Here is a 21,778-nt window from a genome sequence, read left to right as displayed (position 1 = left end):
CGGCGGGAACACCATACCTCCAAACTTTCCAAGATGAGAAAGAAGGACACTTTTTATTATAAAGTCTGTAGTTAAGGTCACATTCCTGCCACTCCTCCAGTAACCCAAACCATTAAGAGTTAATACACAAACAATTATTGGGTTAATCTACAAGTGCGTTTTTCCCAGCACTAGTTTTCTCTTATAAACGCTTTTCAAAATAACAAATGCAATAAAATAGAGGCTGGATGAAAATTAGTAACACTTTGGGTAGTTAAAGTGGTTGTAAAGGCTCAAGGCTTTTTACCTTAATGTAGAACTATAGGCACATTTTTTTTTTTTTTTCATTTTGGATAGAGCAAGGGTGTGTTATACCGCTGTCAGATTTGTTTTCACCATCTCTGTCCCATTGCAGAGATTTCTCTTCACTTCCTGTCTCATTGCCAAACAGAAAGTGAGAGGAAATCCCTGCAAATTAACCACTTCTGGACTTAAAGATTTTCCTGCTTAATGGCCAGGCCCTATTTTGCGATTCGGCACTGCGTGACATTAACTGACAATTGCGCGGTCGTGAAAGCTGTACCCAAATAAAATTGATGTCCTTTTTTTTCCACAAATAGAGCTTTATTTTGGTGGTATTTGATCACCTGTGCCATTTTTATTTTTTGCGCTATAAAAAAAACAATATTTTTCACATTCTGCTATATGACATTCCCAAAAAAAAAAAATTATAAAATCAAAATTTTTTAACGTTAGGCCAATTTGTTTTCTGCTACATATTTTTGGTAAAAAACCCTGCAATAAGCGTATTTTGATTGGTTTGCGCAAATGTTATTGCGTCTACTAACTACGGGAAAGATTTATGTCATTTTTATTGCTTTTTTTTAATGGCGGCGATCTGCAATTTTTTGCGGGACTGCGACGGACAGATCGGACCCCTAACTGACATTTTTGACACTTTTGGGGGTACCAGTGACATTACTACAGTAATCAGTGCTAAAAATATGCACTGTTACTGTAATAATGACATTGGCAGGGAAGGGGTTAACAGTATTGGTGATCAAGGGGTTAAATGTGACCCTATGGGAGTGATTCTAACTGTGGGGGGGGGGGGGGGTTGGGCTTTTGAAATGTTCACAGAGACATGTGATCCTATATAGCAGGATCACATGGTCTCTGTGATCATTGCAGGCAGAGGGACGGACGTCTGTGTTTACATCAGCCGTCCGTCCTTTTCTCTCAGCGGGGAGAGATTGAGAGTGTCAGGCAGCAATCAGAGCCGCCTGACACACGCTCCAGCTTTCTTGCTGATGAGCAGGAGCGTACCGCCGGCTGGACGCACTCGCCACTCTCCAGAGCGAGCGCCGTACATGTAGAGGGTTTCGCCCAGGAGCGGCTGCCTGCCGAAGTACATCTGCAGCGGGCGGTCGTTTAGTGGTTAAGAGAAATTCTTGAGGACCCCTCAGGCCACCAGAACTAGTGTCCCCATTGGAACATTTCCCTTCTATTACTGTTCTGGGGACAACCCAAAATTTAGCAATTTTCTTTTAAGTTACTTTTTACTTTCGATGATAATAGTAAACACCACAAATAGAGAGATTGAATCTCCTTAATGGGGGCACAGACAGCAATAAAAATTGTCAGGGGTTCTAATCTATCTCTACTTTATCCAAAATTAAAAAAAAGTTTTGCCTATAGTTATACTTTAATGCATTCTGTGCATTAAGGTAAAAAACCTTCTGGATGTAGATCCCCCCCCCCCCAAGCTCCACCTTATACCTATCTGAGCCCGGTCTGGATCCAGTGATGTACATGAGAGCAGTGGCTCTCCCTGGTCTCTCTCTCTCTTCACTGGTTCACTCAACAGCAGGAGTCATTGGCTCCAAGTTAGGGCCAATTTTCTTTTTATTTTACTTTTGAACAGAGTAGGGAAGAGTTCATCCCATTATCAGGTTTATATTTGTATCTGTTACTCTGTTATTCCTGTAACACCAGGACAAGAAATAATAAGTACAGTGGTCACCAGGACAGAAAATGGCACATAGCATGTAAAAAGGTTCTCACCATTCCCCATGCTAATAAAAATAAGTATGTATGTTTCGGTTTGTCTCCATTGGAGACAGTTCTAATCTCTTCCTCTCATGGGAACAGAAAGTGAGACTACCATCACCACCATTCCACTCACTTTTCACAAGCTGGATAAAAAGGTGGATATTTAAAGTCAGGGGCCTACTCTGAGTCAGGTGACATGGAGTCTTTTGAGACTATGGGAGGACTAATTTCAGTGGCTAAGAACCGACCTGAGAGTAAAGCTATCCAGCTAGAGGTTGCAAATATAGGATTCATTTTGCTGTACCCCTATGGGGAAAGAATTGCACATTATACCTCACTCCTGAAGAACAAAACAGGTAGCAATCCTGAAAATAACACTGGTGCATGAACTTATTATGGTGTTCCTGTCTTTGTTGGTGGAGCTGCAACTACCCTTGATGCTAAACCCTCACAGTATATACAATGTTTAAGTATTTTTAACATAAGCATAGTGCAAGACCCTACTTTAATTTAAGAGGCCTGCATTAAAAGAAAAACGGCATTTGACAGCATGAAATGACAGTAATCCTCCAATTAAACTAAGAAGAGCTTTTGGATTGTTTCCCATAATGTGCAAGCATAGTAATGGCTGGTCGCGTTCATGGAACATAAAAACAAACTTCCTATTTCCTGACAAGGAAAATTAGGTTAGACCATGAATTTACATGTGCAATATACTGCAACTCTACTTTAACTTACTTGGCCTGGAAGGCATTGTTGGTTCCTCTGTGGTCGAGATCATGACAAAGGCAACCTACGATTACAGCCAAAATCTCAACATCGGTCAGCATCTCCTGGAATCCTGCAGTCTGTTGGTTTAAAAATAAATAAATAAGTATATACTGTATTTTATTAATATTATACAGGATTTATTTAGCGCCAAAATAGTTTGTGCTGCGCTTTACAACATAAGGGCAGACAGTACAGTTACAGCACAATACAGGAGGAATCAGAGGGCCCTGCTTGGCAGAGCTTACAATCTAAATGATGCATTTGATGCAATATACTTGAACCCTGAAGCATGCACAGCTACTTGACTACTTTATTTTTGTATAAGTGTATTGGTATTCATCCTACAGTGAACCCATGACTATCAGACTATGGATATTTACAAATTTACATGTTCTAAAGAAGAAGTGAGCTTTAAAACAAGCTCCACAGACCTCTGTGGCTGTAGGCACTGTGAAACAATTAAATCCTAACGGTTACAGAAGAAGCACTGAAAGTCATCTTTTTCAGTAGTTCAGCTCACCCTGCCCTATGTTTTCATTAAAGACTACAAAGCTGCAGAGTCACTTCTGAGAGGGAGGAGCACAGTGAGCTGAGTGGAATGACTTAAATTCTTTTGCTGTAAACTTTGAGAATGAATTGTTCCACAGTGTAGATACAGAAGTCATTGATGGTACAGAGGTCACCTGTTCTGGTGACAACTGTCTAAGAAGGTAATATCCCTCACTTTGGAGGGATTTCTTCTAACTGGCATTTCCAAAAAAAAAAAAAAAGGCGAATGGATAATCCTTCAACAACACACAGAGTGCAAAAAATAAAATGACTGGGACTTTAACCATCCCCTCTATTCAAAACCGAAAACGTTTTTTGGCTGTACACTACACATCTGTTTGCAACTTCATGCAGTCTTGTTCCTGCATTAAATGCAGATGCAAAATAGTTGATGTAGCCCTGGCTAGTAACCCTTCAATGCTTATTAACGCTGTATGTGTTGCTTATGCTTAAATAAACATCTCTTTCAGGGCTTATTCCTGTTTTAATAAAACCTATTTAATTGTTACTGGTGTATCAGAGATTATTAGGGTTCAGGTACAAGACAGGTCATCACTGGGAATGGCAGGAGGATCCAACATCTCAGTAGCTCCCTAGGGAGTCAGTGCTACATTGACATATACAATAGATATCAATGGTGCACCAATTTTCTGAAAATAATATAAATGTGTAAAATACAAATATCTGTGACCAATTAATTAATGTTATAAAATTAAAAAATGAATATAAGGTGCAATGCCTGGGGTTTGTCAAACATTGCACCTTATATTCATTTTTTAATTTTATAACATTAATTAATTGGTCACAGATATTTGTATTTTACACATTTATATTATTTTCAGAAAATTGGTGCACCATTGATATCTATTTTATATTCAGAGATACCAGCGCCTTTTTACCATTTTTATCTAGCTTGTATTGCATCTTGCAATTAAAAGGGCAGCAGGTTCTACAATCTAAAAAAATCCCTAAGAACAAGGCGCCTTCACATCATCCACCCCTACATTGAACTATGTCAAATAGTTCCAAAACATCAAAGAACATAACATTTTTCTTCACAAAATATCATCTCTTATCTGGCATATGCTCAGACATTAGAGCATGTACTTTTTGCAAACCACATTTGTTGTAAATTTGTTGTGTGTATGCTCTAACAGATGTGCATGTGTTCGTGCATGACAAGGGTGCATAGTAAATACTGTGATAAAACTACTCGGTTGTTTGGCCTTTACTATATGAATGCATCTATGCAACAGCAAAAACATATACGCTTAGATAAACCAAGCCCAATTTTTTATCCACACAGCTATGAGCTAGTGACAAAATAAAAGTACAAACCAAAAATATATACTGTATATTAAAATATCAACATAACAGCTTGAAATAGTCATGCTGGGAAACAATAATAGTTTGGTCAATTAATTTTTTTCACAATATAATTAACTGATACTTTATATATTTTACAAAAATTCATATAAAGCATACTGTATATCTATATAGCATATATGCTTTATGTATATACAGGGCTTTTTTCAGCTGGAACTTGGTGGAACTCAGCTCCACCACCTCTGGCTCAGGCCCTCTGCTCCCTGCTCAACACTATCACTTGTAAACGCAGAAGTCCAGCTTCTGTGTTTCCAAGTAACAGCTTGTTTACCAATGACCCCCACAGAACTGATCTCCTGAGCAGCTCCTGTTGAATACAAGAAGGGCGGTGCAGGGGCCCCGGGTTGCAGTGCAGATGCCGACACCCCCACTGGATGATCTCCCTGCAAAAGAGAGAGGCAAAGCCACCTACAGTATGCAGGGAGGTACTGGAGCTGAGTACTTCAGTTTAATACAGCAACAAAAGTAAGACATGCGGACGATGGTGGAGCTTAAGAAGGGGGGGCGGGGGAGATTGAGGCAGTGGAGGGGGGGATTGCATGGAGAGGACAGAGCTGAAGTAAAGAGGGGTGAAAGTGATGTGGATGGGGATGCATAGGTAAGCATCTGTACTCTGTAGCGCACCCCAGAAATCTGCACCCCCAAACTCTGCACTCCACGTACCACACACCCTCTCTGTGCCGAACTATGCACTCTGGACATAATGCACTCCTGGTGTGTAACACTCCTTAAAGCGGAGTTCCAGCCACTAAATTTTTTTTCAATAAAAATACCCCCGGGACAGTCAGGGCTAGTACATTCCACAATGGATAGCCTCTGTACTGTCCCAGGTTGCACTTACCTGCTGCAAGAAGAAATACTCACCTTTAAAATTTCTTCTCCAGCGTTGCCATTTCGGATGTGGGCAGCTGAAGCCAGCGCGTCCTCTTCTACGTCCTCTTCTCCCAGAATGCGCCTGCATCGGCCCCGCTCGTCACTTCCGGTGCGGCGCCACATTCCTCCACAGCTTCTGGGCATGCCCAGAAGCTGTTTAGCAGGGAATGCGGCGCCGCACCGGAAGTGACGAGCGGGGCCGGTGACGGCACATTGATTCCTGGGAGCGATGACATTCAGCTCCCGGGAATCATTGCAAACCGGAAGTGACGGCGCGGGCCGCGGCCGCAGAGGGAGGAAGTGGGAGAAAGGTGAGTATATTTTTCTACAATAACAAGGTAAGTAAAAAAAAATAAATAAATCATAACTATCCATTTCTTTTTCAGGTGACAAATAGGAAGCGGATGGCCACAAAATCGATTATGTCGATTTTGTGGTCGGAACTCCGCTTTAAGAGACCCTTCCACTGTTAGTGAAAACTGACCACACTAATGAGGTTTGGATGGTGTGTGCGTGGGAGGGGACTTTGTGGGGTTGTGGTTGAGTTTCTGCAGCTATTTTCTGAAGAAAAAAAAGCCCCTGTGTATATAAATGCTTCATAGCAGGCTCGGTAATTCATTTATTGCATCTCTATTAGCCAGAGAAAAGGAGGTTCTCACCCTCTTAGCACCAAGTGAAATACTTATATGCAATTGTCCATATTTACCTGATTTAAAAGTTTAACATTTTTTTATTGTTAATAATGAATGTAATACAAATAAAAATGCATAAAAGGTGTACAAGGTACAATAGCTAAACAATAAAGTCATTTTTCACACAATTAAAAAAAAATTATAATAATGGTAGACAATAGTAAGTTGAATCACAGACTGCCTTTGTAAATTTCTTGGGGATTTACAGGTTCGGTCGAACCCATACTTGATGCCGGAGATGCTGGAGATTTAGGCTTATGTTACAATTTTATAACTCTCCAGCAACATGCCTGCTTTGTAGAGTAGATTAGGGCAGAAAATACTCACCTTTTTTTGTACTCCCTATCAGGCTGGAGGAGATTGGCATCACTTTTTCCCTGAAGAGTGACATTCTACAGCATTTTCATCAACAAGGGGGGCAAAGCTTCACTCATCAAGGTCAGAAAATTATAACAGGATGATCTCCTTGGTCAAGCATTCAAGATATATGTAAAGCAAAGGGCTGACCCAACTAAAACTAATAAAAACTTTTTGGGAGGAATGACCTTTTAAGTGGAAAATAATGTAGATATCCTACAGGAGAAGGAAAGCCTCCCATAATAGATGTTGGGAGTGAGCAGACTTAGAAAACCCAGGTAGAGATCTCACTATTCTGGAACTTATAAGAAGATGTTAGATAATTCAACCTGAAACATCAGAAAATGTAATTTTTAGATTTTAAAAACGATCAACCTGCTACTAAAAAGCCAAAAAAGGAAGCCACACAGTTCATGTGTAGCAGAAGCAGTAATAAGAATGAGTTATAATTCACCAGTGAAGGATCTTAAAGTGAGTTATGAAGGTCATTCACTTCCTGAGAAATGAATTGTGTGATATGGCGATAACCTACTTTTATGTATTGCGCCACAGGTAAAGCAAGGCTTTAATTATCCCCTTTTATTTCTTCAAATTTGAATACATAAAAAAAGAGGAAAGAAAACGAACAAAGACAGTCATTTTAAAATGTACTGACATTATGTAAGAAAATATTTTCTCCTTTGAAATGAATGCTAATGCAAATTAATATAATGTGTATAGCTGTAGAACATACTGTACAGCATAATTATTGCTGCAACCAATGTCACGCATTTTTCATCATTTTACACTTTAGCACTTTATATTGTTTAAATATGAAAATTCTGCGCAATCACTGAATCCGTATTGTTATTACAGTGGGTACGGAAAGTATTCAGACCCCCTTAAATGTTTCACTCTTTGTTATATTGCAGCCATTTGCTAAAATCATTTAAGTTCATTCTTCTTCCTCATGAATGTACACATAGCACCCCATACTGACAGAAAAACACAGAATTGTTGACATTGTTGCAGATGTATTAAAAAAGAAAAACTGAAATATCACATGGTCCTAAGTATTCAGACCCTTTGCTGTGACACTCATATATTTAACTCAGGTGCTTTCCATTTTTTCCGATCATCCTTGAGATGGTTCTACACCTTCATTTGAGTCCAGCTGTGTTTGATTATACTGATTGGACTTGATTAGGAAAGCCACACACCTGTCTATATAAGACCTTCCAGATCACAATGCATGTCAGAGCAAATGAGAATCATGAGGTCAAAGGAACTGCCTGAAGAGCTCAGAGACAGAATTGTGGCAAGGCACAGATCTGGCCAAGGTTACAAAAAAATTTCTGCTGCACTTAAGGTTCCTAAGAGCACAGTGGCCTCCATAATCCTCAAATGGAAGATGTTTGGGACGACCAGAACCCTTCCTAGAGCTGGCCGTCCGGCCAAACTGAGCTATCGGGGGAGAAGAGCCTTGGTGAGAGAGGTAAAGAAGAACCCAAAGATCACTGTGGCTGAGCTCCAGAGATGCAGTCAGGAGATGGGAGAAAGTTGTAGAAAGTCAACCATCACTGCAGCCCTCCACCAGTCGGGGCTTTATGGCAGAGTGGCCCGACGGAAGCCTCTCCTCAGTGTAAGACACATGAAAGCCCGCATGGAGTTTGCTAAAAAACACCTGAAGGACTCCAAGATGGTGAGAAATAAGATTCTCTGGTCTGATGAGACCAAAATAGAACTTTTTGGCCTTAATTCTAAGCGGTATGTGTGGAGAAAACCAGGCACTGCTCATCACCTGTCCAATACAGTCCCAACAGTGAAGCATGGTGGTGGCAGCATCATGCTGTGGGGGTGTTTTTCAGCTGCAGGGACAGGACGACTGGTTGCAATCGAGGGAAAGATGAATGCGGCCAAGTACAGGGATATCCTGGACAAAAACCTTCTCCAGAGTTCTCTGGACCTCAGACTGGGCCGAAGGTTTACCTTCCAACAAGACAATGACCCTAAGCACACAGCTAAAATAACGAAGGAGTGGCTTCACAACAACTCTGTGACTGTTCTTGAATGGCCCAGCCAGAGCCCTGACTTAAACCCAATTGAGCATCTCTGGAGAGACCTAAAAATGGCTGTCCACCAACGTTTACCATCCAACCTGACAGAACTGGAGAGGATCTGCAAGGAGGAATGGCAGAGGATCCCCAAATCCAGGTGTGAAAGACTTGTTGTATCTTTCCCAAAAAGACTCCTGGCTGTATTAGATCAAAAGGGGGCTTCTACTAAATACTGAGCAAAGGGTCTGAATACTTAGGACCATGTGATATTTCAGTTTTTCTTTTTTAATAAATCTGCAACAATGTCAACAATTCTGTGTTTTTCTGTCAGTATGGGGTGCTATGTGTACATTCATGAGGAAGAAGAATGAACTTAAATGATTTTAGCAAATGGCTGCAATATAACAAAGAGTGAAAAATTTAAGGGCGTCTGAATACTTTCCGTACCCACTGTATAAGTGGTACCAGTAGTCTTTGCTGCATTACTGAAATTGGACACATTGAATGTGAACGACCCACAGGACATCCCAAGATTATCCAATAATACTTCTGACAAACTAGTGTTGAAACTCTGAAAATTTATTGATGCAACGTACATTTAATGTAAACCAAACATTAGCATTTAGTTTATCATAATAGTTATTCTGTACTGGCCCAAACTATTTATTCCCAGCTTTTGGGTCTCCTCTTATAGTTCATCACTCAGATGCACATTTGCCGGTAATGGCTGCACCTTCTCTCAAAGATGAGAGCTGAGAGAATAAAGATGACTCCATGCAGATTTAACCGCTTCCCGACCGCCCGCTGCAGTTATACTGCGGCAGGGCGGCCCTCCTGCAGGAATCGAAGTAGGTATACGTCAGTCGCGTGCCTGCAGCTAGGGGGAGCGCTACTCGTCAGTGGGGACTCATACTCGGGGCAGGCGGCTCCGATTGCCGCCTGACACCCATGATCGCTCCCCGCTGAGAGAGAAGAACGGTCAGCTGTTGTAAACACAGCTGACCGTTCTTCTCTCTGGAATGACCACAGAGTTCCTGTGATCCTTCTATACAGGAACTCAGGTCTCTGTGATTATTGTACAAGCCACGCCCCCCATACAGTTAGAAACATGCCCCTAGGTACACATTTAACCCCTTGATCACTTACCATGTTAACCCCTTCCCTGCCAGTGTCATTATTACAGTAACAGTGCATATTTTTAGCACTGATTACTGTAGTAATGTCACTGGTCCCCCCAAAAGTGTAAAAAATGTCCGTAAGGGGTCTGATCTGTCCGTCGCAATGTCGCAGTTCCGCGAAAAATCGCAGATCGCCGCCATTGCTAGTAAAAAAAACAAAACAATAAAAATTACATAAATCTTTCCCGTACTTAGTAGACGAGATAACTTTTGCGCAAACCAATCAAAATACACTTATTGCAATTTATTTGGGATTAGCAGTAAACAATTTGGCCTAAAATGTTAAAAAAATTTGATTCTCAAATTATTTTTTTTGGGAATGTTATATAGCAGAATGTGAAAAATATTGTTTTTTTTTTCAGAATTGTCGCTGTTTTTTTTTGTTATAGCACAAAAAATAAAATTCGCACAGGTGATCAAATACCACCAAAAGAAAGCTCTATTTGTGGGGAAAAAAAGGATATCAATTTTATTTGGGTACAGCGTCGCATGACTGCACAATTGTCTGTTAAAATAACGCAATGCCAACTCGCAACATATGGCCTGGTCATTAAGGGGCAAATCCTTCCGGTCCAGAAGTGGTTAAAAGACACAACTGAATGCAGCTCTGTAATTATTCAAATATTTTTTTTCTTAAATACAAGGAGTGTAAGTACATGAATCTGGCTTGGCATCAGTCTCTTGCAGTCCCTATATAGCAGAACCGTGGTAGGAAGAAGTAGCACAAAGAGCCAATCAATCGTGCAGCAGTGCAAGGAACATGTTGATAAGAGGAGAGTACAGAGTAACAGAACGATGAGCTCATCAGTCTGCTGCTTTTCCTTTTACTGTCCAATCACAGACTGGGGTAAAATCCAGACTTGTGCCACTGAACTGCAGCAGAGAAAATCAGGTCCCCTCCTCTGCCAGACAAGGCTGTGCTATGTGGCAAAGCCCTGCAAATCTGACTGGATAGACAGAAATATGAATTCTTTTGCCAGGTGAAACATATTATATTTGTTGCACTACTCCCATGGGAGCTGCTGGTTACGGGTTCCCCTGGGTTACCATTAGCAACAGCATGACAATTAGGCATTTTCCAAGTGGTTATGGCTCAGTCAGGAAACAGTCCAGTAGCTTTGGTTTTTATGTTTTTTTTGGAACTTGGATGGGAGAAGGGAATGAGTGGGATATTCCAACTTTATACACTATGCACAATATGCTGAGACAACTGGAAAATGCTGCATAGCGCTGGGTAACGCTGAGTAATGCCAGTCACGGCTAGGCTGCTGTTTCAGTTTGTCACGGACTGTGACACAGAACTGAATGAATTCCCTGAGGTAATCTGTACTCTAAGGCAACTGAACTGTACTGCTGAACAACTTCAGGACCCTTCCTGGCAACCCCTTTGTTGCTAATCTTCAGGGTCAACTACACGGCACCCCCTTTACTGACACACTCCCTGTGTGAGCTAGCTTCTTGGTCCCCTGACTTCTCTGGAGTGGTCCCCTCTCTTAAGCGGACCCCTAGGCAGATCTCTTGGTACTCACGATACTGTTTTTCCCAAGATGACTCTGTCAGCAGCTCCACTTGTCAGCACTCTGGATCCTCTGCAGCTCAGCTCCACACTCTTAGTTCACTAGGCCAACCACCTGAACCACCTTCCTCACACCTGAAGGAGGACAGGCAGCCATCTACCTCCTCCTGGGACTTTGCTCCCATCAAAAGACACTCTGCCTCATGTGCCCTCTGTTTTTATCACCAATCCCATGATGCACCTCTCCAGATGCCAACCCACTGGGACAGTTACAAAAGCTTGTGTATCATTGGCCAGGTTTCCTCCACTGTCCAACAGGCCTCTCCATTGGCCACAGTGGGGACACTCCCTCAGACCAGATGAATACACACTGAGCACAGAGAGCAGGCCTATCTAAAGATCAGGCTCCCCTGATAAGCAGCAGGAGCATTAAAGTGTCTTTCAAGAGTGCTAATCTACCTGTCTGTATATTGAAGATGGCTTAGAACTGGGATCTGAGCATCTACAATCATGAATTCTCACACTAATTAGATGAGACATTTTTTGTTTATAGAAAAAAACAAGTTTGGTCAACGAAACTAATTTCCTTTTATGCTAGTTTTTGAGAATGAGTTCCACCACTAAGTTATGGTGGGGAATCTAGAATAATATTAATAACAATGTATACACATTTGGAGACAATCCATAAATAAAAATGGGGATTTGGTCCCACCATATGGCCATATCATGCTCAAGCCCACCACTACTGTAGACGAGATAACTTTTGCGATTTTTTGGGATTAGCAGTAAACAAATTGGCCTAAAATGTTAAAAAATTTTGATTTTTAAATTGTTTTTTTGGGAATGTTATATAGCAGAATGTTGTCTCCAAGGGTTAGAGAGGCTGGATTCACCCCTTTTTTTATGGATATTGTAGGACCCACTGACAATGGGGTACTTTGACGTAGTGGTGGGCTTGAGCACGATATGATAATGGGAAGAAAGCTGCGCACAAAGAAATTGATGCGCTAAAAAAGGCTGCTCGTACAAAGTATATCAGACCATGAATAAATGAAAGGGAGGTACAGCGCCACTGAATTAAATAACTAACTAACTAAACTTGCAGAGGTAAAACAGAGTCCATAAAGTCCATATAGGAGAAATGGTTCAGATGCAGAAAATATAGCGGTAAATCCAACGTCAATCTTGCAAAGGAAGTTTCTGGCAATGATCACACAAAGCAATAAAGGATGTACCCTTACCAGAAGGTTGGGCCCCCTGTTACGGAAGGTCAAACAGGCGTGCGATATCAATCATCAGGAACAAACGATGCACCCAATTCTCCTCCAGTCGTCCACGGAACATCCGGGCAGGACCATGGAATCAGTAAGCCTCAATAGACCCCAGGTGTGCATAAGGGATGACCTGTGTGGTCTGACATGGAGGAAATCCCATGCTGGTGGCCGTGTGTTCAGGACGGAGACTGAGAAGCTGTTCAACCTGCTGGAACCGACTCTTCTTCAAATGAGATTCTACTGGGGTGATCCCAGAGAATGGGGGGAGGGGTCCTCTTATGCACACCTGGGGTCTATTGAGGCTTACTGATTCCATGGTCCTGCCCGGATGTTCCATGGACGACTGGAGGAGAATTGGGTGCATCGTTTGTTCCTGGTGATTGATATCGCACGCCTGTTTGACCTTCCGTAACAGGGGGGTTCAACCTTCTGGTAAGGGTACATCCTTTATTGCTTTGTGTGATCATTGCCAGAAACTTCCTTTGCAAGATTGATGTTGGATTTACGGCTATATTTTCCGCATCTGAACCATTTCTCCTATATGGACTTTATGGACTCTGTTTTACCTCTGCAAGTTTAGTTAGTTATTTAATTCAGTGGCGCTGTACCTCCCTTTCATTGAGCACGATATGGCCATATGGTGGGACCAAATCCCCATTTTTATTTATGGATTGTCTCCATATTTGATAGGCATTTCTTTTGCATGTGTGCACTATTCTTTTTTAATATACATGTCGCTTGGTTCATAGCTGCACCGGCTTTAGATATACATGTTCAGGGTTTGCTCCCCCAATTTTTTGCTTGTTTATTATGTATTCGGTCTGACCAGACTTCTGAGGTCGAGCACCCCACCCCCCACACACACCTGTACTCTATCAGTGTCCACTATCAAGTAGATATAGGAGGAGTCCTTTGTAGTGCATTAGCACATCTTTATCAGCAAGTTGTCTCCAAGGGTTAGAGAGGCTGGATTCACCCCTTTTTTATGGATAGTGTAGGACCCACTGACAATGGGGTACTTTGACGTAGTGGTGGGCTTGAGCACGATATGGCCATATGGTGGGACCAAATCCCCATTTTTATTTATGGATTGTCTCCATATTTGATAGTCATTTCTTTTGCATGTGTGCGCTATTCTTTTTTAATAAAAATGTATACACATTTAGTAGGTAAGGTAGAGCTATGGTTACCATTAAAAAAAAAGAATTGTGTTGAGCACATAACTACATTGGCACTCATAGTTCTCCCTTCATCCTGATAAAATGTCTCACAGATACTTGTTTATCCTGCCAATTAAGATTGTGCATCATATGGATTTAGGACCTGTTTGGACAGTCACAAAGGTGTATACTTTAAATTCAATATTCACGTAGATCCACAGCATAGATCAGATCTATTGTTTGATAATAATGCCGTCAGATAGCAGCCATCTGAGCATTTAAGTTACTATTAAAGGTGCCAATCCTCAAATTGTTACATAGAATTTATTGAGAGGTTGGGAAGGAAGGATTTTCCGGCACATAAATTTTTCTTAGAAAAAATTTCAATTTTATTCAAATAACATAACACAGAGAGCAAACACACAAAACATAAAACAAAACAGAAACAAAATTGTTGATTAAAAAGTTGACTGGAGCCAAAATGGGTTATCCAGTCAGGAATAGATAACATACAGCAGTTCTATTTGATGTGGTCATACATATATTCATATTCTTAGTCACTTGACGCGACTACATGTACATATTTGTATACTTAGAAGCATGATGACAGAAATTAGTAGTATGCTTGATCAGGTTGCTCTACATGTTTCGCCTCATAAAGAGGCTTCGTCTGGAGCCTGCTTGTGATCAAAGAAAAAGGTTCTGTGAAATTGATCTGCAGGATAACTGTCACCGCAGACAAATGGTAATGAATAACGAAGGGACAATCATGGATAGGTACAGAACTCGGTATATATATAGGCGGATGGGGAACCATGGCGGCGGTTCCCCATCCGGAGGAGACTTCATGGAACTATAGGACAGAACCATTGCAAGGTGGCCCCCAGGCTCTACTACCCCTGGGCTAATCATCTCTCTATATATATACCGAGTTCTGTACCTATCCATGATTGTCCCTTCGTTATTCATTACCATTTGTCTGCGGTGACAGTTATCCTGCAGATCAATTTCACAGAACCTTTTTCTTTGATCACAAGCAGGCTCCAGACGAAGCCTCTTTATGAGGCGAAACATGTAGAGCAACCTGATCAAGCATACTACTAATTTCTGTCATCATGCTTCTAAGTATACAAATATGTACATGTAGTCGCGTCAAGTGACTAAGAATATGAATATATGTATGACCACATCAAATAGAACTGCTGTATGTTATCTATTCCTGACTGGATAACCCATTTTGGCTCCAGTCAACTTTTTAATCAACAATTTTGTTTCTGTTTTGTTTTATGTTTTGTGTGTTTGCTCTCTGTGTTATGTTATTTGAATAAAATTGAAATTTTTTCTAAGAAAAATTTATGTGCCGGAAAATCCTTCCTTCCCAACCTCTCAATAAATTCCATAGATCAGATCTAAATGTGGGAGCTATGTTTGGTCTCTGACTAAGACACTTGAGTTTAGGAACTTTTGGACATTTTTTTTGCCAAAGCCCCTCAACTCAACTCCATAAATGTAAATGTACTCCATCAATATTCACGTAGATCCACAGCATAGATCAGATCTAAATGTGGGAGCTATGTTTGGTCTCTGACTAAGACACTTGAGTTTAGGAACTTTTGGCGTTTTTTTTGCCAAAGCACCTCAACTCAACTCTATAAATGTAAATGTACTCCATCAATGTTCACAAAGGATTTTAGCAGAGTTTATATGCTGCTGAGGTTAGCTGAGGTTCAACCTCCCTCTCCTGGACGTGGAAGAATCGCGTTCAGGATAGGTACGTTTTGACCACCAGCCACAGTAAATGTAGGCAGGGTATACATGAACCTTAGCTGGAATGATCTCTGTAATGTAAAATCTATCTGAAAATATACATTTTGATTGGACTGACCCTTCATGATTCTTTCAAATGTTTTATCTATAATTGCCAGAAAGCGCCAGGAAACCTTCCCACAAAAAGACTGAAAACATCTTTTAAAAGGACATTAATATGTTAATGCTTACATGAGATTTTAGTATATGGGTTTAGATCTACTTTAATATATTCAGCTAGTTAGAAATTGACAAATCAATGCAAACTCCTCACAGATACTGTAAGTTTTACAACCTATTTGCAACTTACAGGCTTGGCTTGATAGGCAAAGGTGGGAAGAGAGCCAGACAAGTGTAATTATGCCTCAACCCGTTAGTCAGCGCTCCATGTCAAATTGTTTTTACACCTGTCAAATGATCATTGTTTCTGCCAGGCTGAGTCAGCGACTTTGTTATTGAGTGGTCCCAGGGATGAAGCATGAGAATTAATATTTTATGATGGCTGCATAGATATTTTATGCCCTCTGCACATCTCTGCAATCTCAACGTGTCAATTCTCCAGCTTGGTCTTGTAAATCAGTGGATACCCAATGACTATAAAGCGGGAGGAGACAACAAACCGTGAAGAGTGCAGATGATAATTCATCTACCAAACAGATGTTTCTTTATTTCTTATGTATGAAGATATGCATGAAGTTATTCCTTAGCTGGCTTTTTGGCCAGCTCCATACGTCCTTAGAGAGGTTCCTTCTCTCCAGTACTAAGCTCTCTATGCAAAAATAACAGGAATTCAGCACATCTGTGACTACTAAGACATACATATAGGCACAGCCACTAAAAATAAGACCACACAGTCTAGTAGGTTAGTCATGCTTTCATGATTGCTCACTTTTAAAGATTATATTTTTTGAAACATATCAAACCTTTCATGTTAAATAAATAATATTGACTTTAAAAAACTAGGTAAAACCTTAAAGTTAAAATGTTACAAACCTAGACAATTCAATCTGAGCATATCATGAGAAAATGCAGATAGATAGGTAGGAAAAATTCTCAGCAAAAACATGCAATATGACTAGGGCTAAAGATACAGGCAGCTTATTATATGTGCAAAATCCTGTGTAGCCCTTGCTGCTGACTCCTTTAACCAGGAGGAGCCACACAGCCTAGGACATCATATTCAAATGGTGCCCCAGTTAGCTCTCCTTGGCAGAGGGAGAAAGACTCCTAGAAAGTCCAAGTCAAAGGAAGTGTAGGGTGAGCAATGAGGAGGGCTGTGAGCTGGACACAGGGAGAGATGCTGTGCTAGAAAAAGCCCAAAGAGAGACATAAGCCAAGGTGGAAGAGCAGAGAGGAAGGAATCTGACAGAGGGCAGCTATCCTGAGAATTAAGAGCAGACTGCAAAGAAGCAGAGTGGCTGAGACAACTGAGGCCAGCTGGGGAGAGGTGCAGGCTAGAGAGGGGAGGCCAAGGGCATTGCAGGTTGCCACTCACCTAACACCCCCACAGAGATATGCAAGCAGCACAGAGGCCATCAGAGAAACATCCACAGCCAGAGACAGTGAGGCCAACGCTAAACCCACTAGTATCCAGGCAGATCAGCTCACCCTACGATGCATTCAGCTACATCCAGCCTGCTACAGCACCCATCCAAGTATAGGCTGTTGTCAGGAGGACATCTAAACCATATCAGATGGCGAGATGCATTTTGCCCACCACTGTGTATTGAGCACGCTGCAAGTTTAAGGGTCCGACCGCTGAAGGGCTGTTTTATTGTTCCACTGGCCAGTGACTAAACAAGGCCTGTCCAGCTGAACATTGTTTTCTGCACTTCTTGCAGTTACTGATGAATTTGCTGTATCAGTTGGTGTTGCCTTTTCGCTTACCCAGTGTGTTCTGTCTAGGCTGTTTCACATGCAACTAGGGGATCGAACAACATTTACCCTGTTGCACTTATAATTGTTCCAGCTTCAATAAAGCCCACTTTATCATTACCACGGTGTCAGGTCCAAATAAGGTTGGGTCAACATTGGGAAGGACAGGGGAACCCAAACATTTCAGGAGCTTTTAAGGGAGTCATTGCTATGCTTGCAAAAGTAAAGCTTCACCCCACTTCTTATTTCCCAGCCCTTCTTTTAAGTCCCTTATCTGTTTTACTGACTAATAGAGAGGTTCAAGACAGGTAGGAGCTAAACTAAACTCAAACTTCACAGTAATTGAGTACTGGGTAGTGTAGTTAGCACTCTGAGCCAATCAGGCTTTACTACACTGCACAGAGCAGTCTGTGAACATGCTCAGAAGAAGGTGAAAGAGAGGGATGAGTGACCTGCTTCATTCATACTGCCATATGTATTTACCGGTTTACATCTGCAGTTTGGCTTAAAACAAAATAAAATGCGCTCAGTTATACCATGAAATTTAGAAGGCTTCTAAAAGTTTAGAGTAGCAACCCTTTCCAGGAGTTAGCCGATGACGTGTAAAAATGACAATTCAGAACAGTGTTTATCTCACCTCTGTAAGATACTGACCGATGTTGTTTATGTAATTACGAGTGATGTGCAAGGAGAACATTGTGACAATATAAATCCTCAACTGAGTTGTCACCCACCAGTGCTGGAGCTGACACTGATTAATCATCCCCCGTCCAACCTCATCCCTACATGTACTTCCATATAATGCATTGGAGAATTACAAGAGTTGTACTGGGAGTCACTACTTTACTGTATACTTTATACAGTATGTCACAAAAATGAGTACACCTCTCACATTTTTGTAAATATTTTATTATATCTTTTCATGTGACAACACTGAAGAAATAACACTTTGCTACAATGTAAAGTAGTGAGTGTACAGCTTGTATAACAGTGTAAATGTGTTGCCCCCTCAAAATAACTCAACACACAGCCATTAATGTCTAAACCGCTGGCAACAAAAGTGAGTACACCCCTAAGTGAAAATGGACAAATTGGGACCAAAGTGTCAATATTTGTTGTGGCCACCATTATTTTCCAGCACTGCCTTAACCCTCTTGGGCATGGAGTTCACCAGAGCTTCACAGGTTGCCACTGGAGACCTCCTCCACTCCTCAATGACGACATCACAGAGCAGGTGGATGTTAGATACCTTGCGCTTCTCCACCCCACCTTCCATTTGAGGATGCCCCACAGATGCTCAATAGGGTTTAGGTCTGGAGACATGCTTGGCCAGTCCATCACCTTTACCTTCAGCTTCTTTAGCAAGGCAGTGGTCGACAAGTTATTTTAAATACCCTGCAGCCACGCTTATTACAGTGCCACTTGTGGGTTACTTACTCTTGCCCCAAACTCTGCTTTTTCTGATTTTCTGCATTACTTAATGCTGACCTGATCTTTGCTATTTCTGTGTTACTGCTGACCTAACGTCTACTCTGTGTTTCCTTTACTCACTTCTGACCTGACCTCTACTCTTTCCGCTGCTACTTACTGTTATTCTGACCTCTGTATCACATATTTCTGACTCAACCTCTGTTCTCTCTGCATTAATTACCCCTCATCTGACCTCTGATCTCTCTGCATTACTTGCCCCCTCACTTGAATTACTTACTTCTGTCATAATCTCTGTTATTTCTGAAATATATACTGTTGATCTGACCCCTGCACTTTCTGCATTATTTACTGCCGACCTGACCACTACTCTTTCTGTGTCACTCACTCCTGACCTGACCACTGCTCTCTCTCTGTCACCTACTCCTGACCTGACCTCTGCTCTCTCCACGTGATTTACTCTTGGCCTGACCTCTGATTTCTCTGTGTTACTTGATCCTGACCTAACTTCTGCTCTCTGAATGACTTACCCCTGACCTGACCTCTACGTGACTTATTCCTGACCTGACCTCTGCTCTCTCTGCCATTACTTATTGCTGACCTGATCTCAGCTCTCTCTGATTTAGATACTGCTGACCTGACCTCTGCATGCTCTTTCCTAACCTGATCTGTGCTTTCTCTGCAACACTTATTTTTTACCCCGTTACTTACTCCTGATCTGACCTCTGTTTGATATACTCCTGACCTGACCTCTACTCTCTCTGTAAATTACTCCTGACCTCTGCTCTCTCTGCATGACTTACTCCTGTCTTGATCTATTCTTTCTCTGCATTATTTTCAGATACTGAGTGTGCCTTTCACTCCAAAGAAGGAGCCTCATCATTTTTTACCTGGTGCGTTGACCCTGAAGCTACAAGGCATGTGACCAATGATAACATTTTCCTCATTCAGTTTGATCACAGCATTTTTTTGTGAGCATTATAAGTATAGTCACTCTGGGGCTATTTCTTAAGGTGTACTGTGTATGTACTGATACACCAGTAGCAAAGGGCATTACGCCTGCTATGTGTACAATGGTTCGGAGGGGTGCCCTGGATATTTGGAGTTATTTCATGTTTTAATTGTTCATGAAAAAGTCAACTTACCTTTCAAGAGCAAAAACATAACCCAAGCCTAAGACTATATATATCTCTATTCAGATTATTGCACCTGATGGGATAGCATTAAATTTAAATTTAAATTAAATTTAAATTTAAATTTAAACTTGGATCAATGATGGTTCAATACTATGAGTGTAGAACCACTGCATCTAGCAAATAACTCTCCAAATCATCACATTGAATAGTGGTCTGGTGGTCACATACTGTATATATAATACTAATAATAATATCATGGATACACGTTGCCATATATAATGCTTAAATATTAAAGTGGAGGTCGGGCAGCTGGTTGTTTTTAATTTATATCTATATGTGTCTTAGTGTCTTATATGTATGAATTCATGTATTTTATGATGAATAAAGATGTTGGTGTTTTTTCAATTGGGAGCTGTCAGCACTTGTTTTAGATTAAATATTTTTCTCTTTTGGGTATGTTTTGAGACATCATACCAATAAAGTAGAGGAGGGGTGGATTCCATTTCCATGTGTTTTTAGGTTTTGTATTAATGTGCATTGTTGTGGAGGGCTCTGTAATGATGTCCTGTACTGGACACGCGAAAAGCTGTAGCAAGCGGCCATGTTGTTCAGTCATTATAGATCAGCCATGACAGTCTTGCAGAACAATTACACAATGCCCCTCCCTCCTCCTTTTATTCATGAAATGCATAGGTTTTACACTTCAAAAGAGCCATTATCCCAACTCAGAGTCATCAAAAAAAAAGCACTTAAGCCTGTGCAGAGCAGTAAACCGCTGGCAGGATGTCTGTTTCTTCCATCCAGGCCTATTGTAAAACTTTGACCAAATCCATTAAGGGAACATGACACATTAACAATAACTATATATTTGGATGAGAAACAACATACTGAACGAATTAATGTCATACATGACCACACTAGCACATATAGAAGGGAAGATACCGTTCAGATATTCCCTGGGTGACAGGTTTATCTGAGCTATCCTGTGTTTAGTATCCCTGGATGCGAGATTCAATGCTGAACCATAATCTATCAGTTTCAAGAATGTAACCAGTACATATTGGAAGATATGATTAGTGGTATAAAAACTGTCTATAGAGGAGGGACCTGATATTGTCATAAAATCAGGACAGCCCATGGCCACTCCATTTTATTGGTCGGGGCATTAATCAACACCCATTTGATCCCAGAGAAAAAAGAGAGATCCCTAACGAGTTTGGAGTTCTCATGGTACCATCAAAGCAGGAACATCTGTCAAGTTTGAGAAACGATACCACTTGGCTCATAAACTGAACCCAGGACATTGAGTGCAAGTATTCTGCCTCTACAATTCTACCTTATTTTGCTATTGCTGAATTATGTCTATATTTCTTTGAAACACCTTTTTCTGTAAATATTTTATTTGCACCAACTTTGACCTTTTCATTATTAAAATCTTATTTTGAAAAGTGTTAACCTTGTTCGTAAGCTCTTAATGCAAGTTAACAAAGAACCTGTCTCTTGAAGAGTGCTACTGTATAGAATAAATCCTATGAACATACCTGTCTGTGGTGACAGTGTGTGTTACAGACGATTATTCTAAAATCATAATTGATATTGCTAGAATTATGAGCTTCCTCCCGCTCGGACCATAACGGAGGTGGTGGCATTTAAAGGGTTAATTGCTTAATTAGCCCAGTGACAATTGCTCTCAGGCTGCTGGCACCTAGA

General features: G+C 41.0%; 1 protein-coding gene across 1 annotated transcript in view; it reads right to left on the bottom strand.

Annotated features, from left to right (window-relative positions):
• PDE11A (phosphodiesterase 11A) overlaps positions 1-21,778 on the bottom strand; it is an 830,139-nt gene that overhangs the window by 167,208 nt on the left and 641,153 nt on the right. The window contains exon 13 of the mRNA XM_082260061.1: positions 2,770-2,879. Coding sequence (XP_082116187.1) covers positions 2,770-2,879 — 110 coding nt within the window. The remainder of the gene's footprint in view (positions 1-2,769; positions 2,880-21,778) is intronic.

This window comes from Pelophylax lessonae (genome assembly GCF_965119305.1).
Source record: "Pelophylax lessonae genome assembly, chromosome: 6".
Lineage (NCBI taxonomy): Eukaryota > Metazoa > Chordata > Amphibia > Anura > Ranidae > Pelophylax > Pelophylax lessonae.
Note: the sequence above shows the minus strand (reverse complement) of the source record. Positions and strands in the feature narration are given on the sequence as shown.